This window comes from Kwoniella bestiolae, chromosome 7, assembly GCF_000512585.2.
Source record: "Kwoniella bestiolae CBS 10118 chromosome 7, complete sequence".
Lineage (NCBI taxonomy): Eukaryota > Fungi > Basidiomycota > Tremellomycetes > Tremellales > Cryptococcaceae > Kwoniella > Kwoniella bestiolae.
In genome coordinates this window covers 160,264-174,992 of record NC_089247.1, presented here as the reverse complement: position 1 = coordinate 174,992, position 14,729 = coordinate 160,264, and the positions used below count along the sequence as shown (strand labels likewise).

Sequence of the window (14,729 nt, the reverse complement as noted above, 5' to 3'; positions counted from 1 at the left end):
TGATTCTTCATTTTCGTTTGATGAAAAGACGCTGTATCTTGCGTTTTCCTCCTCCAGTTGCGTTGACTGCCATGGTGTAGCAATACCAGCCAGCCCTAACACCCCCTCACCTCCCTCCTCAACCACCCAACATACCTAGCCAAAAACTGCACCTGTTCGAAACTCTCAATAGCCTTGAGTCCCCTCCGCGATCTGATCATAGCTATAACCCTCTCCACGACACTCATGACAATCTGATGCTCCAATTCCTGAGGTAAGGGTTTGGACCTTCCATTCTTCTTCGTACTGGCCGACTCAACAAGCAAGAGAGAAGGGTGGGGTTGCACAAAACCCATTTTGATGGCCCATGCGCAGGCTGTTAGACCCGCTCTGCCTACTCCGCCTATATCCACCAAATTTGGTCAGTATACTTGCCCAAAGAAAAAGCTAAGATGTCCTTTTTATAGGTGTACGACAAGAGAAGAACAGTGAAAAATAGAAAAGGAAGAGGAAATAGTAGTGAGCGGAAAAGGGATACACAACTAACCTCGACAATGCACCAAAACATTAACACCCTGCAACGAATACTTGGTAGCTATCAGGGTAATTTGAGAATCGAATAACCCGATATTGACAGGAGTGAACCCATCAGGCATTGGCAGGCTGCACGTCCAACGAACACAAAACCGAGCAAATGTAAGTAACGAGTACACAGCAGAGAAGAAGAACAACACAACACACCGAATCACATCCAACCCAATCTCATTGGCAATTTCCCGATAAGTCTCCCAGGGAACACCGAGCAGGGCAAGTTCAGGATCATCCAGACAGCTATGTTTATGCATCAATCGCAACAAGCAAAGTAAGAACGAAAGAAAGACGGAAAGAAATCAAGTCAGCTACATTACTGATACTGAAGATCCCACATGTCAAAATCAACTTACCAGACAAGACATCCCACACCCTCCGACTTGATCCTTCTCAAATCCGTTGCGAGATCTCTACACACCGGTCCTCTACCTCTACTGGGTCCATCCAACCTTAATCTCTTTCCTGGACAACTACTCAGCAGCAAGTTCCCAACGACCTTTCGATCGGTCTGTTGTCCCCCAAAAGCATTGATGATAGGACTAGGGATGATAGCTGGATTGGGCGTAGGTGGGACATAGGATAGAAGAAGAGATGGAACGTCGATATCCGATGCGAGGAGCAGGGGAGTCTGGGAAAACGGGCCGGTCTGAGCAGGCATGACCATATGTTTGGTAAGGATCGGTAACAGGTCGGAAGGGAAGAATGGAGAAATGATGATAGGGTGAGTATCGGACGTCTTCACCACTACCCCAAAAACCGCTGGTGGGGCTTGGGCAGCTTTCGCCTTGTTCAGATCTGGAACGGAAGATGACATTCGGTTGTTGGGTGAAGATCGGACGGAAGGTGAGGTTGCAGGAGCAATCACTCCAGTTTCGACGGCTTCTTCCACTACCATCGCTTCGTCCACTTTCCTTCGCTTTTCTTCTTCGAACCCTTCCGCCGTCGAGGGGCGTTTGGCACCGCATGACTGAGCTCGAGCAGGTCGGTTGAAAGATGCCGATTCGCTAAGATCGGTAGATCCAACTAGAGATCCAGATTCGGACTGATCGATATCCATTGCGGACTCGGACTCGTCTTTCGACAGAACCATCGATCTCGCTAGCGAATCCAATTCAGGAAGAGACCTAGCGCCTTTGACTGATTTGGGCGATAGAAGCAGGGGAGCAGGGACTTGAGTACCGTTAGGTAAATTGGCGATCGATATAATCGGGGAAGCCATGGCAGCTCGGATATCTGCCTCCTGCTTGGCCATAGCATCGTCGACAGAAAGAGACATAGAGGTCGAAGGCGAAGGATGAGAAGACTCGTATGATTCCGCAGAAGAGGGATCAGACTCATCGTCAGAGCTGGAATCTCGATGCGAAGCTCGATCTCGTTGACAGGAGAAGAACATCATCGAATTGACCGCAAGGTAATGTTCAAGTTCCGCTTGTCGTTGCATGACACCAGCAACGTGCTGAGGGTTGGCAAATGATTGAGGTGAGTAATAGCAGTTCGCTCCGTTTGGGCCATGTTTCGTCATATTGTAGCCACTCTGAGGCCATTGTGAGCATAATCGAGCACACTCAGTGACTTTTCGATTTTCAGCTTCAGCCCATTCTCTTTGCCTGGCCATTCGCTGTTCTGGCGACAAAGACGAAAGCTCTTCGATGCTTGGCTTGGGCGCACTGAAACCAGATGAAGGGACAGTGATCGGGCCGGCTGGGATCGGTTCAACGACAGCAGGAGCAACCGGAGTAACTGATTTCGGTGGTATTACAGAAGTATCCTTCTTGACATGTTGACCAAAAGGTATACCCATGCTCATACCGGTGTTGACAACGGCCATAGCCATTTTCCCAACCCATGATCCTCGAGGTACGGCTGGCGAGCCAAGCTGGACGACCTGGGGACTCGCCACTTCATGATGTTCTTGAGCTTGAGAAGAACTAGAAATGGGGAATGAAGCTTCCGAAGCGACGGGAGTGAGCAATTGCGTAGGTGCTCGAGATATCGAGCTTGACACAGATGCAATGGTGGGAGTCGAACGGCCAGTCTCCGATCCACTACCTTGTAAGTCGCCCGTGAAGATTTCGGAGCGCGATGACTGAAAACTATCGACGGAAGCAGAAGAGGAGTACGACGATATCGAGTCCTGCCTCGAGATGGGACGTGATTGTGGCGGTTGTTCGTATTCTACAGATGTGCCACCGAGATCTTCAAACGATAACCCTAAAGCTTCACCATTCTCTACTGTAGTGGCAGGTTTCTTGAGGGGACTTCCACTGGGAGCACTGGCAGACGATTGAGGAAGGTTTTTCGTTTTCCGCTTATGTGGTTGATGTTGATATCCTCGATTGGCGAAATGAGCAGCAGAGACAGTAGGTGCCGCACAATGACGCATCGTCGGAGTACTGTTCCGCTGAGGGAAGTAAGTCTGAGGAGGGGGAGTAGCAGTCGCTGCTCTTGACATGTTGTTTTTGTTTAAAGAGAAGTCGGTAAGATGGATAAGGGGAGGGTGGCGAAGAAGTGCGGTGGCGATTAATGGCTATGATTTGTCGGAATAGGGAAAAAAGAAAGCCTCCGTTTTCTTCGCGCCTTGTTGGTGTTATCGATAGAATCTACACACTTTGATGGTGTGATTTAGACTAACGAAAACGAGATTAAGAGATGTCGATCAGTCGAGTGGCGATTACGAGGAATAACCTTAACTCGATCTTTGAAGATATGATTATATAGATATGAGTGATCTGCTAACAACGATATTTCCTTTGATATGTGGTACTCGGGAAAGTCGAACGTGGTGAGGGTAGAGTGAAAGGAGGGGTTGATGGACAGGTGTGAATGGTTGGATGGTGTAAATCGAGAACAAAAAGGTTTCGAGGTAGTGGGCGGTATCGCTAACAAAAGGATCGCCTAGGTGATGTTGATGAGGAAGTAGATGATAGGGAGTGTTGCAAGGTGGACGATCAGTTTGAAAGATGTTGTTGATTCGACCAGATTGTCCAGCCTTGTTCCTACTAAGGTTGTGATAGGAGTTATACCGTTTGTAAGTTATATCAAATGACCGAAGACCTGACCAGACAGATTATACCACTTGTATGTTGAGTTGACCCAAAATTGATATCCATGAGAATCGAATTGGAAGGAAACAATGCAAAGCTTGATGAATGATATCGTTGTTGTTGATTGTCCCGTCCGTTGATTTAGTGGGTATCCGTTTTGATGGTATTTTGAGTCGAGTGGCAAATGTTGATGTACCGTGGGTATAGGTGATCTAGCATCTAGCTTCAAGAGCTGATTCGGACTTGATAATAGCAACAACAGTGAATGAGGACATTTTGATGATACTGGTATTGAGTGGTGAGTAGTGAATGATATATCGTGTATGTTCGATGAAAATTAGATCCCAAACCGACGGATTGTTGTATCCTTTTTAGGGGTTATGTAGAGTGGGGAATAATGCGATGTGATCCTTTTCTTTCTACGCTTTCTACGACGTCGGAACCGCACTTTGACTGGATCTCTATCGTGAGGGACAAATCAGTGTCATGCATAGCTTGGTCGTCATGAGTCTGCTGAGCATCGCTTTTGGTTATGCGATGTGATGTTCGGACAGAGTCGAATTCAACGAGTCAAACTCACCTCGCCGGCGGTGACCGGATGGCTCTTTCTACTCTAAGTTTTATCTCTCGCTCACTGATTTTGCCCTCTAAGCTGACCAAAGGGGCTTTTGGGTATCTCTAGGTTGAATGTAGATGCGGTACAGTCTGTAAGTTGAGTGGTGTTATATTCTATGGTTTTGCTATTGTGATGGATGATGAGAAAGTAGAGTGGTGAGTAGTGAGTGTGATTTGAACCGGTGGCGAGTAAAACCAGTAGTTGAATCAACAGCAAGAGCAACAGGGGGAGGGGTAATGATAACGGAATCAAATCGTAATACAAGGGTAGTGCGCAATTTCTTATGAACCAGTTATCAGGCTCACCCCTCTTGATGTGATGTGATCAGGTACCACTATAGTTCCCACTCCACGTTGATCCGTCATTGAATAATTACTTGATGTGGTAACAAATGACACACTACGGACAGATATCTGATCCATCTCCGGGAAATTACAATGAATTACGACTCGTACCGCTCTTTTCCTAATGACGCTAGCTCACTTGATCACGAGTCATTACGATTTACGATTATTGCATCCTGAACGCTATTCAAGTGGCATACTCCGCATTCCCCACTCCTCGGAACTATAGCTGTCGGCGTTAAGCTTTGGATGTGGCGATTGCAATCAGTGACATTATCGGATTTAATTTTCCATACTCATTCCCACATTCACCTTTTGGGTGCATGGCATTGTCGCAAATCATCAATCCCATTCTCATCGTTACTCCTTCCCCTTTTGATCTTCATCAAAAATCTACTTCGGTTTGCGGTAGAACAACTTCTCATCTCAGTATCTTCGATAGTATCATCTACGTAGATATCTGCTGCACATTTGCAAGCCCCTTCAACGTTTAATCAACAAAACAACCCCTCCAAAACCAGCAACAACATCCAACAAAATGTCCGCTGACAGACTTCCTAAAGCCCTTCAAGCTACCGAGGAGGATATCCAACTTCTCTTGGCCGCTCAAGCTCACTTGGGTACCAAGAACTGTGATAAGACCATGGAGTCTTACGTCTGGAAGAGACGAGCTGATGGTGGGTTTGGGTTTGGGTTTTGTTCATATACAGAATGGCGTTTGGGATGGAAAGGATGGTTTGGGAGGTTCAGCCATATGGGCGGGAAGTAGATCCAACGGGATGACGAACGGTCCTGATTGGGAATCAGAACAGTCTTAGAATAATGAGATAGAGATAGGGGATGGGTTATTGGATGAGAACTCCTATGAACAGTCCACTGATACATATGTACTACCGCAGGTATCCACGTCCTCAACGTCGGTAAGACCTGGGAAAAGCTCGTCCTCGCCGCCCGAGTTCTCGCTACCATCGACAACCCCAACGATATCTGTGTGATCTCAGCCAGACCTTACGGTCACAGAGCCGTCCTCAAGTTCGGTTCTTTCACCGGTGCCCAAGCTATCGCCGGTCGATTCACCCCTGGTTCATTCACCAACTACATCACTCGATCGTTCAAGGAACCCCGAGTCATCGTTGTAACCGACCCTAGAGTTGACCACCAAGCTATCCGAGAGGCTGCTTACGTTAACATCCCGTGGGTTTCTGCTCTTTCTTTGACGACTCATCGAAAACATGCTACATCACTTGACATACGCTGACATCCCTACTCCACGCCACAGAGTCATCGCCTTCTGTGACACCGACGCCTCCCTCAAGTTCGTCGACATCGCCATCCCAGGAAACAACAAGTCCCGACACTCCGTCGGTCTCCTCTGGTACCTCCTCTGTCGAGAGGTCCTTAGACTCAAGGGACAAGTTCCCCGAGGTCCCACCGGTCCTTCAGGATGGGAGACCCTCCCCGATCTCTTCTTCTACAGAGATCCCGAGGAGATCGAGCGAGAGGCCGCCGAAAAGGCCGCTGCTCAAGCCGATGCCGAGGGTGGTGATGCCGATGCTGCCGCCACTGGTGCTGCTACTGGTGTAGCTCAGGAATGGGACGCTGGAAACGCCGCTGATTCCGTCCTTGCTGCTCAACCCACTGAGCAAGGTGAGCAACCTTTTCCTGTATCAATCCCATCTTTGCTTTACCTTCATAGCATTCCTTCGGTAATATGTCAGTACACGAACAATACTGATATCTCCCTTGTCTTGACGTAGCCCTCGACTGGTCCGCTGAACCCACCTCTGGAGACTGGACCGCCGAGCCCGCTCAAGACGCTTCGGGCGGTTGGTAATTTAGCTTATACAAGGGTGAAAAGGAAGTCAGTTCACGACACTTTTGGAAAGGATGTTATGGTTTGGCTTTGAAAGATTGAATCTCTTTAATTAGATGTATTCGATATCTACACTTTGCATTCTTTTTGGGGTTAGTGCATGGCTTTTTTTTGCTAGTATGATATGAATAAGATCATTGCACGTTCTGAGTTGGTCATTCAGCCGTTGCTGAAAAAGGTGATCGAGCAGTTGGACAGTACTACTGACGCCTGTTGAGTTGTCCCGGGATTCAAGTGCAAGTTGGATCTTCGAACTCGTGGTATGAATTCCTGGCAGTTAGTTGCAGTTGGAAAAGGTTGACTCAACATGACGTCTTCATGCCTCCTTGTTGTTCCCTTCGACACGATAGCTTGAACGGGACTATGGCATAGTGTAAGTCATACTAGTACGACGGATACTACGAGTGGCACTGGGAATGTCCACAATGTCAGCGCACGGTCATTAATGTGGATGGACCCTTTGGAAGGATGTTTGGCTGATCGGTGTAATCCGATGGGAGGGATATTCCCGTATTTCTCGGTACTGTTTGTATGGTCCTAGATCCTAAGGATAGAGCTCCTCATTCTCAGTGATTTGGTTCGGCTCAGATGGCCATAGACTATCAATCCAGCTTGCATCGTCCATCATGTATGCAAACAGAGGGCAGTAGGTATCTCCAATAGATGTACGTTTGAGATCGAAAGAGAAAACGGACTGTACTCGTAGTTTATCGACAGATTGTCCTCCCGGGTGGAGGTGAGAGGTGGGTCGATAAATAACGTTATTTGATATCTGTCTGAATCAATGATGACATATCACATACGAGTGCGAGTGCGATTGATTATGTGATCATTCGCACAAACTTGACTTGGTCAGCTTGCGATCTCAACTGTACAACATATATAAAGCTTGTCTATGATTGTATTTGAGATCATACTTCCCAAGAGTCAATGATCAGATCCTCCCTCAGTGTATCTACCATCCATCGAACACTTCGTCCTCTTAACCTACTTAGACCACCTGTTTCCCCCAGAAATATCATAACTACATCACCACAAACCAAAACCAAAATCAGAATGTCATCAACCCTTCCCTCCCCACAACGACCCGAATCGTTCTCATCCCCGGACCTCGCCCCCAAACTCCACCTATATACCGTAGGCACCCCCAACGGCTATAAACCCTCCATCCTCCTCGAGGAACTACACGCGGCCTACCCAGACTCTAAAGAACTAGTCTATGACTTCATCCCCCTAAGTTTCTCAGAGAAGGATCAGAAGAAACCTGAATTCCTAGCCATCAACCCGAACGGACGGATCCCAGCTTTGGTAGATGAGAACGTAGGAGGTGGACACAATATTTGGGAATCCGCCAGTATCTTACTATGGCTTATCGAACAGTATGATAAAGACCATAAGTTCAGCTTCACCGATGCGAAGCTTCGTGCAGATACCCTCAGTTGGATCTTCTTTGCGCATGGGGGTGTTGGACCTATGCAAGGGCAGGCTAATCATTTCTAGTGAGTTGGTCTAAATTGGATGGATTGGCATCTTACTACCCCCTCTGTGACCGCTCGATAGGGTTATCAATACCTTGTCACAGTGGGAAAGCTCACTGACTCCTGTACTATTTCTAGCCGATATGCCCCTGAGCAAATTCCATACGGAATCAAGCGATACCAAGAAGAGACACTTCGACTGTACAGCGTACTGGAAGATCAACTTAAGAAACCTGAGAGTAAAGGGTTCTTGGTAGGTGGGAAATACAGTGTGGCAGATATCAATGGTGAGTCAAAAGTAGAGGTGCTTTGTATCAATCTGTGTCGTTCGGGCCCTTTCAACGTCGTGTGGATGTGGATGTGGATGTGATAAGAATATCGCCCGCTTTGCTGTACACCCTCTCATCTTGACTTCTTTCCAATATACGACCCGTGTGACATCGTTCGCTAACCTGTACAACCGCAGTCTTCCCCTGGGTCCGAGGCCACGCATGGGCAGGACTTGACATCGAGCCCTACCCCCACGTCGCCAAATGGTTGGAGACCATCGAAGCTCGACCGGCAGTGTACAAGGGGTTGGGCGTACCTACCAGAGGAAAGAAGTTGTCAAAGGAGGAGGAGGATAAGAAGGCCGAGGAATCCAGGAAGAACTTTGGGTTTGGTAAATGATCGGGTGTATCGTGCCAATTCGTTCAGTCAAAATAGTATAGTGTCTTGAGTTTGGGTTTAGAAGAAGGATGTGTATTGAGATAAAACGAAAAAGGGTAGACATGAATGCGAATAATCGTAATGATATTATACGAATACATCTACTTTCGGTCGCAAAGAGGGTTGTTATCCGTTTTTCATTCTCGTGTTTCTTTTTCTTTTCTTTTTTATTTGGCAACAGCTTGATCGAATTCCTGACTCGCAGATCGTTTTGTGGAATCTTGCAGACGCAATGCTAGATTAGCTATAACTCATGAGCGGTATCAGTAACTTGATACGCTGCACAGGACCTAAGCGCAAAGGCAGCCCTAGTCCCCACAAAATTTAGTATAACCCAGGACCCACCGGCATGACCCATGAACCATGAGCCATGAATCCTTAAAATCAGTAACGAAAACCTTGTATGTTGTAAACATACCATATAATCTATATCATACATGCCAACAAAAACCTACGGCCTACGGAACCACCTCGACCCCCAAACTCCTAGCCGTCCCCACAATCCCCCTCGCTATCCTCTCGAGACCCAACGCCCCCAAATCCTCATCACCCGCTTTTATCTTTGCAATCTCATACACATGCTTCAAGCTCAACTTTGTTCCCGTCGGTTTACCCATCGCCTCGCCTGATCCCTTCTCCAGACCCAGGGTCTTCTTGATAAGGTACGATACGGGGGGTGTGCGTGTTGAGAAGGTGAATGTTCGGTCGGGGGAGATGGTTATCAGTGTGGGGATGGGGATGGATTGGGTGTAGGTTGCTGTGCGGGCGTTGCTACGTCGATATTTAAGGGGGATTAGTATCTCTCTGTAAGCTTTGGGAGTATGAGGGTATCATATTTTATTCGATTCGGAAGAGCGTGGGTGGTAATGTTACAACCACATGTAAGATGATGGCGTAAGAATACACCAAACACTAGGATGTCTTGATGAATTGAGAGCTAGAGGACGACCAAGATCGATCGATAATCGGATTCCCTCCACTGAACACATAATGAATGCGCCAATCCCCCAAGCCCAAGCCTGATTCTTTCGCTACGATGAGAACCACTCACAACTCTTTACAGAAATCCATTGCTTTCACACCTCTAGCACCCAATGCAGGACCGACAGGTGGCGTTGGTGTTGCCTTGCCAGCTCCAACGACGATTTTCTGCGAGGAAGAACGATATATTCAGCTCATGCTGACGTATATAATCGTTCGCCTGGATGGCAAAGCAGAATTGCAAGATTTCAGATGGATTGTACTTACTACCAATTGGGCTGATGCTGCCGCCGTCTTTTTTGACATGCTGTTGTGAATCTACCAGGAGGGGTTGTCGAGAAACGATTTGGATTAGGTTGTAGTGGTAGTGTACGTGTTATTTACGCTATGTATGTTGACAATGGGATTATATATAGTATAGTAAGTGCTTAATACAAGTTGGAGATTCAACATTTCTGTACTTTGCGAAGAAGCACTACTGCACCGAAATAATACAAGTATATAAATGAGTGACCCATTTAATGATTATGTGTATATCGGATCGGTTACTCACCTCCACCACTGTCGATTGATTCATTCATGTATGTCATTCGATCCATTACATCGAATTCAAAACAAAGTGACATCTCATCTCATCGAGGATACATGTAGACGTATAGACTGCATAGACTCTATCGACCTATAAAATAGAGGTAGCATAGCGCAGACAGCGGATAGAGGAGCATCGCATCCCACCTCCCTCCCTCACCATGTCATCAAAACTCATCATCCCCCTCGTCAAACCTATCCTCCCTTACGTCCCTCTCCTCCCCACACCAGTCTTATCATTAGTGCCCTCCCTCTTACTTCACTATACCACCCACCCATCTCCAACCTCAACATCATTCATAGCAGCATCGACCACAAATCCATTACATGCCCCTCTGATTTTCACCATACTATCAATACCTATCATCTATACCCTGGGACTTATAAGTGGGAATGTAAGCTGGGTAGATAGGTTATGGCCCTTCTATACTCCGCTTTGTACGGGGTTATTGGTACTTTGGATATTTGTAAATGGAGAAGGGGGAGTTTATGGGCATGACATACCTAGAGTGGCATTGATGTGGGGCTTGCAAGTATGTAACCAAACCATCCGGGACCATGAATAATCTTGCTAATCTTATTTGCAGCTGTTATGGTCACTTCGACTTCTCTCTCACGCCCTCAAGAGGGACTTCTACAACCTCAAGTCAGAAGACTACCGATACACCGTTTTTCGATCTCTCGTCCCGCGATTTGTTTTCTCACTAGTACATGTATTCGTAATAGCAATTGCTCAACCGTTATTACTCTTCTCTCTAAGTCTACCAGTATACGCTATAATGTCCCTCCCACCCAGCGAGCTAGCTTCAACCACAAATTACGGTATATCATTCGGTCAAATCTCACATATCCTGCCTTTACGATATCAAAATTCAGCACCGGCATCGACAACAGTCCTCAATCTCGCTGATCTGGCTGTGGCGTTCCTAGCAATCGGATGTCTGATTATGGAATATAAGACTGACAGGGAGATGTACAAATTCCAATCGGAGAAACATCGCTTGTTGAATACATTACCTAAAGATAAACTTGTACATCCCCCTTCAATCAACTCAAAGAACAGACTAGGTCCCAGACCTTCTTCATATCCACCTTCACATCATCCAGGATTTCCCACGAGAGGTGTATACAGGTATTCAAGACATGCAAATTTCGCCTCCGAGCAGATATTCTGGGTGACTCAAGCGTTGTTCGTAGTGGCTGGATCGGATTCTAGTGGGGTGACGAGAAGAGGGTGGGGCGATGGATGCGTTTGGGCACCTTGTTTCGCTGTGAGTGGGATCGATCGTGCATGTCATGTCATTCTCGATATGGCAGATGGGCTCTCCGATCGGTTAGGGAATCCAGCTGATAGCCCATACCTTTCATCAGCTGAGCATATTATTCTGCGCGAGTACGTTTTTAACCGAGTGGATAACAAGTCGGAAGGTGAGCTACATCGCTCTTGCTCTCCTGGTGGCGAAATGGCTGATTCAAGCTTGTTATGTTCCAGTTCCCTGTATACAGCTCCTACAGACGATTAGTAGGGCAGTTCCTACCTCAGGAGACATTCTGGATATGGTTGATAGGCAGTATTGTGGGGTTCCGGAAGAAACATCGAGAGAGGGTATACGGACCCGCTTTGACGCGGAGGACCGAAAAGAAGAGGCAGTAGATAGTAGAGAGGGGATAGAAGATGCATCATGGTATCTGTCGATGCATCGTTAACGAACAAATGAAGATACGAACGCTCTTCGTTTTGACTTGTCTCCGGAAAGGCGTCATCTTAGCTGCACTTCGCATGTATGATAGATCTCTCCTTACTCGCTGAGATACTACTGGCTTTCATACTTTCCCCTTCTTCAAGAGCTTTATATAGCATGAGAGATGGTGGAGGAGGTGGAGGACTCAAGTGGAGGTTGACCGACCGAGTGGAGGTGAAGTGGGGAGAGATGCTTACTTTGTCATCAGTACGAGTACAGCATATATATAACAGACCGTGTGCTCTCTCTCCGCCTCATCAGGTTAAATTTCACATACTTTCATTCAGTTCCATAAGCAAGAAAAGGGATAAAGGGAAACGCATCAAAATGACACCCAAAATCCTCATAATCGGAGCGGGCGAGCTAGGTCTCTCCCTGATCCGCTCACTCACCTCCCACCCAGCCCACCCCTCCGTATCCGTCCTACTCCGTGCATCGTCCAGCACAGACCTATCCACTTATCCCATCAAGGTAGTCCACGGAGACATCTCATCCACTGCAGAAGAATTGACCCCCCTGCTGGAGGGGTACGACATAGTCATCTCAGCAACTGGTTTCGCAGGCGGTCCGAACTCTCAGCTGAATCTGGCACACGCGGTGCTAGAGGCGGGGGTACCGCATTATTTCCCATGGCAGTTCGGCGTAGATTACGATCTCATAGGTAGAGGTTCGAGCCAACCATTATTTGACGAACAGCTTGACGTGCGAGATCTCCTTCGATCGCAAGATAAGACAAAGTGGACGATAGTCTCTACAGGATTATTCACAAGTTTCCTATTCCATCCTTCCTTCGGCGTTGTTGATTTAGACAGCTCTACTGGAAAAGCTACGGTCAATGCGCTGGGAGGATGGTCAAATGGGATTACAGTAACTTCCGCAGAGGATATCGGACGGATCACCTCGAAGATCGTACTGGATAATCCAGATATACCACAGGGAGTAGTGTACATAGCAAGCGATACGATTAAGTTCGAAGATGTATCGAAAGAGGTGGAGAGGGTGGGATGGAAGGTCGATAGGAAGATTATAACGGTCGAAGAGCTGGAAGTTAGGAGAAAGAGGGATCCGGAAGACGTAGGTCCAAAATACGCTTTGATATGGGCACGGAACATTGGTGTGAGTTGGGATGTTGGGGTCACTTGGAATGGGAAGAGGGGGATTGAGGTGGAAAGTCTTAGAGAATGGGTGGATAGGAACCTACCTAGGCCGTAGGCGTATATCCTCATGGATAGGCCATCATTCTGCATACTGTATGTACAAGCTGAACTACCTCAACGACTTCGCATTTTGATCTGCTATCTACTGTAAACTGCCCTACGAGCATAGGTACAATACGAATTCAGCCTCGTCGGTCAATGCGGGAACTGATTCGCGTTAAACCTTGACAAAGGCCTGTTACCAGCGGATTTCCAAGCTTCGATCAATTTACTGGCGTTCCCCCAAGTCACAGTGTTCAAAACAGTCTCGACCGACGTCTTCATAAATTCAGAATTGAACATTACGAATCGATCCTACCACGAGAAACCTGATCAGCCCTGGATTCTACCACTAGGCTATTTCAGGACACTCACAACGTTGATAGTCCTATTCAAAGGGTGGATGACGATAAAGTAAGAATTGGGACTACCGGGGATATTGATAGGTACCTGGGCGTATTGCAGATCGTAGTGTTTGGGTCTCAAATCTGAAAGTTCAAGGTATTCCGTTCCTATGGTTGAAGCAATACGGCATCAGCCAACAACTCATCTAAAGTCAACAGATCTGGAATCATCCAGAATCCGACCCAGTACTGCACGCCGTGCACGAAAACAGCGATATTTTATAGAAGAACTAACCATTAATCCCATTATACCTATTTAACCCCACATAATCCGTAGCGTACAGATTCGGCGTATTGACCAAAAACGCACAATGGGGATTATACACCACCGAATCGATGAAAACAGGTATAGGTTTCTCCCTAGTGATATTACCCTCTTGTCTGATCAGGTAACCCGTGACGAGGATGTAATTCGCGTTCAACCATTTTTGGTTCTGGAGCCAGTGGATGGGCTGTTGCGGATAGGCTGCTTCCCATCCTGGGAGACGGAGCTTGTCGTTCACTTGGGGTTGAGGGGTGTCGCCTGCTGGGACGTTGGCGAAGTTTTGGTTGGCGTTGGGTTGAGGTTGAGGAGCGGCCATTGTTATAGGTTAGGTGTGGTGGAATTGAGAGTCTGATACTCTGCCATTGACTGATAAGAGAATGGGTGTTTGTGGACTGGAGCCAAAAGACAGGTTTGTTAGTCCTTTTATACCTTCCCTTGTATTGTGGTTCATCAACTATAACCAGCCACGATATGTTGTACATCCTGATGCGAAGCTGGATTACTTCCGAAGCGAATAATCTCTGGGTCCATGCTTTCTCAAAATCAAATGCCCAGATGGCCCAGCGGAAGGACGGATCCGAACATGTGGACAATCACATTACGCACGGGCAAGGTAGATCAGTGGTGACACACGTATTGCTTATCTTGTGGCGCAAGTCAGGGATCAATCCTAGTGTGACCCCGGGTCGAGGTAAGTGACATGCAGGTGCCCATGGGTTCCGTTGGGCCAGAAATCAGCTGACTAGATATAGAGGCACAGCGAGCTATGCCTAATGCAACCGATTAGGGATGAGGTCTGAGCTGGTGCTATTCGCTTCCGACCACAGCGAGGCTACGCTATGACCCTATCAGCTCAGACCGATGAGTCCCCGTGATTGGAAATAATACCCGCCTCAGTATCCTGCTTCCGTATATAACTC

The 14,729-nt window shown here is 47.2% G+C and overlaps 7 protein-coding genes across 7 annotated transcripts; 4 read left to right on the top strand and 3 right to left on the bottom strand.

Annotated features, from left to right (window-relative positions):
• Window positions 1–95: 95 nt before the first annotated feature.
• Window positions 96–3,022, bottom strand: I302_107990 (uncharacterized protein; the record flags this gene model as incomplete). The annotated part of the gene is made up of 4 exons (XM_019194238.1): window positions 96–382; window positions 527–642; window positions 721–810; window positions 924–3,022. 4 exons carry the CDS (start codon window positions 3,020–3,022, stop codon window positions 96–98), a joined length of 2,592 nt encoding a protein of 863 aa, XP_019044361.1.
• Window positions 3,023–5,112: 2,090 nt separating this feature from the next.
• Window positions 5,113–6,408, top strand: I302_107989 (40S ribosomal protein uS2; the record flags this gene model as incomplete). The annotated part of the gene is made up of 4 exons (XM_019194239.1): window positions 5,113–5,251; window positions 5,474–5,768; window positions 5,854–6,221; window positions 6,332–6,408. 4 exons carry the CDS (start codon window positions 5,113–5,115, stop codon window positions 6,406–6,408), a joined length of 879 nt encoding a protein of 292 aa, XP_019044362.1.
• A 1,095-nt stretch (window positions 6,409–7,503) lies between these two features.
• On the top strand, window positions 7,504–8,594 carry I302_107988 (uncharacterized protein; the record flags this gene model as incomplete). The annotated part of the gene is made up of 3 exons (XM_019194240.1): window positions 7,504–7,946; window positions 8,064–8,212; window positions 8,392–8,594. The coding sequence occupies 3 exons, from the start codon at window positions 7,504–7,506 to the stop codon at window positions 8,592–8,594; spliced, it is 795 nt and encodes a 264-aa protein (XP_019044363.1).
• A 497-nt stretch (window positions 8,595–9,091) lies between these two features.
• On the bottom strand, window positions 9,092–9,920 carry I302_107987 (mitochondrial 54S ribosomal protein uL11m; the record flags this gene model as incomplete). The annotated part of the gene is made up of 3 exons (XM_019194241.1): window positions 9,092–9,404; window positions 9,685–9,782; window positions 9,882–9,920. 3 exons carry the CDS (start codon window positions 9,918–9,920, stop codon window positions 9,092–9,094), a joined length of 450 nt encoding a protein of 149 aa, XP_019044364.1.
• A 443-nt stretch (window positions 9,921–10,363) lies between these two features.
• On the top strand, window positions 10,364–11,856 carry I302_107986 (uncharacterized protein; the record flags this gene model as incomplete). Its single annotated transcript, XM_019194242.1, has 4 exons — window positions 10,364–10,735; window positions 10,790–11,473; window positions 11,574–11,630; window positions 11,695–11,856. The coding sequence occupies 4 exons, from the start codon at window positions 10,364–10,366 to the stop codon at window positions 11,854–11,856; spliced, it is 1,275 nt and encodes a 424-aa protein (XP_019044365.1).
• A 415-nt stretch (window positions 11,857–12,271) lies between these two features.
• Window positions 12,272–13,156, top strand: I302_107985 (uncharacterized protein; the record flags this gene model as incomplete). The annotated part of the gene is made up of 1 exon (XM_019194243.1): window positions 12,272–13,156. The coding sequence occupies one exon, from the start codon at window positions 12,272–12,274 to the stop codon at window positions 13,154–13,156; it is 885 nt and encodes a 294-aa protein (XP_019044366.1).
• A 140-nt stretch (window positions 13,157–13,296) lies between these two features.
• On the bottom strand, window positions 13,297–14,125 carry I302_107984 (uncharacterized protein; the record flags this gene model as incomplete). The annotated part of the gene is made up of 3 exons (XM_019194244.1): window positions 13,297–13,455; window positions 13,516–13,652; window positions 13,780–14,125. 3 exons carry the CDS (start codon window positions 14,123–14,125, stop codon window positions 13,297–13,299), a joined length of 642 nt encoding a protein of 213 aa, XP_019044367.1.
• Window positions 14,126–14,729: the final 604 nt, after the last annotated feature.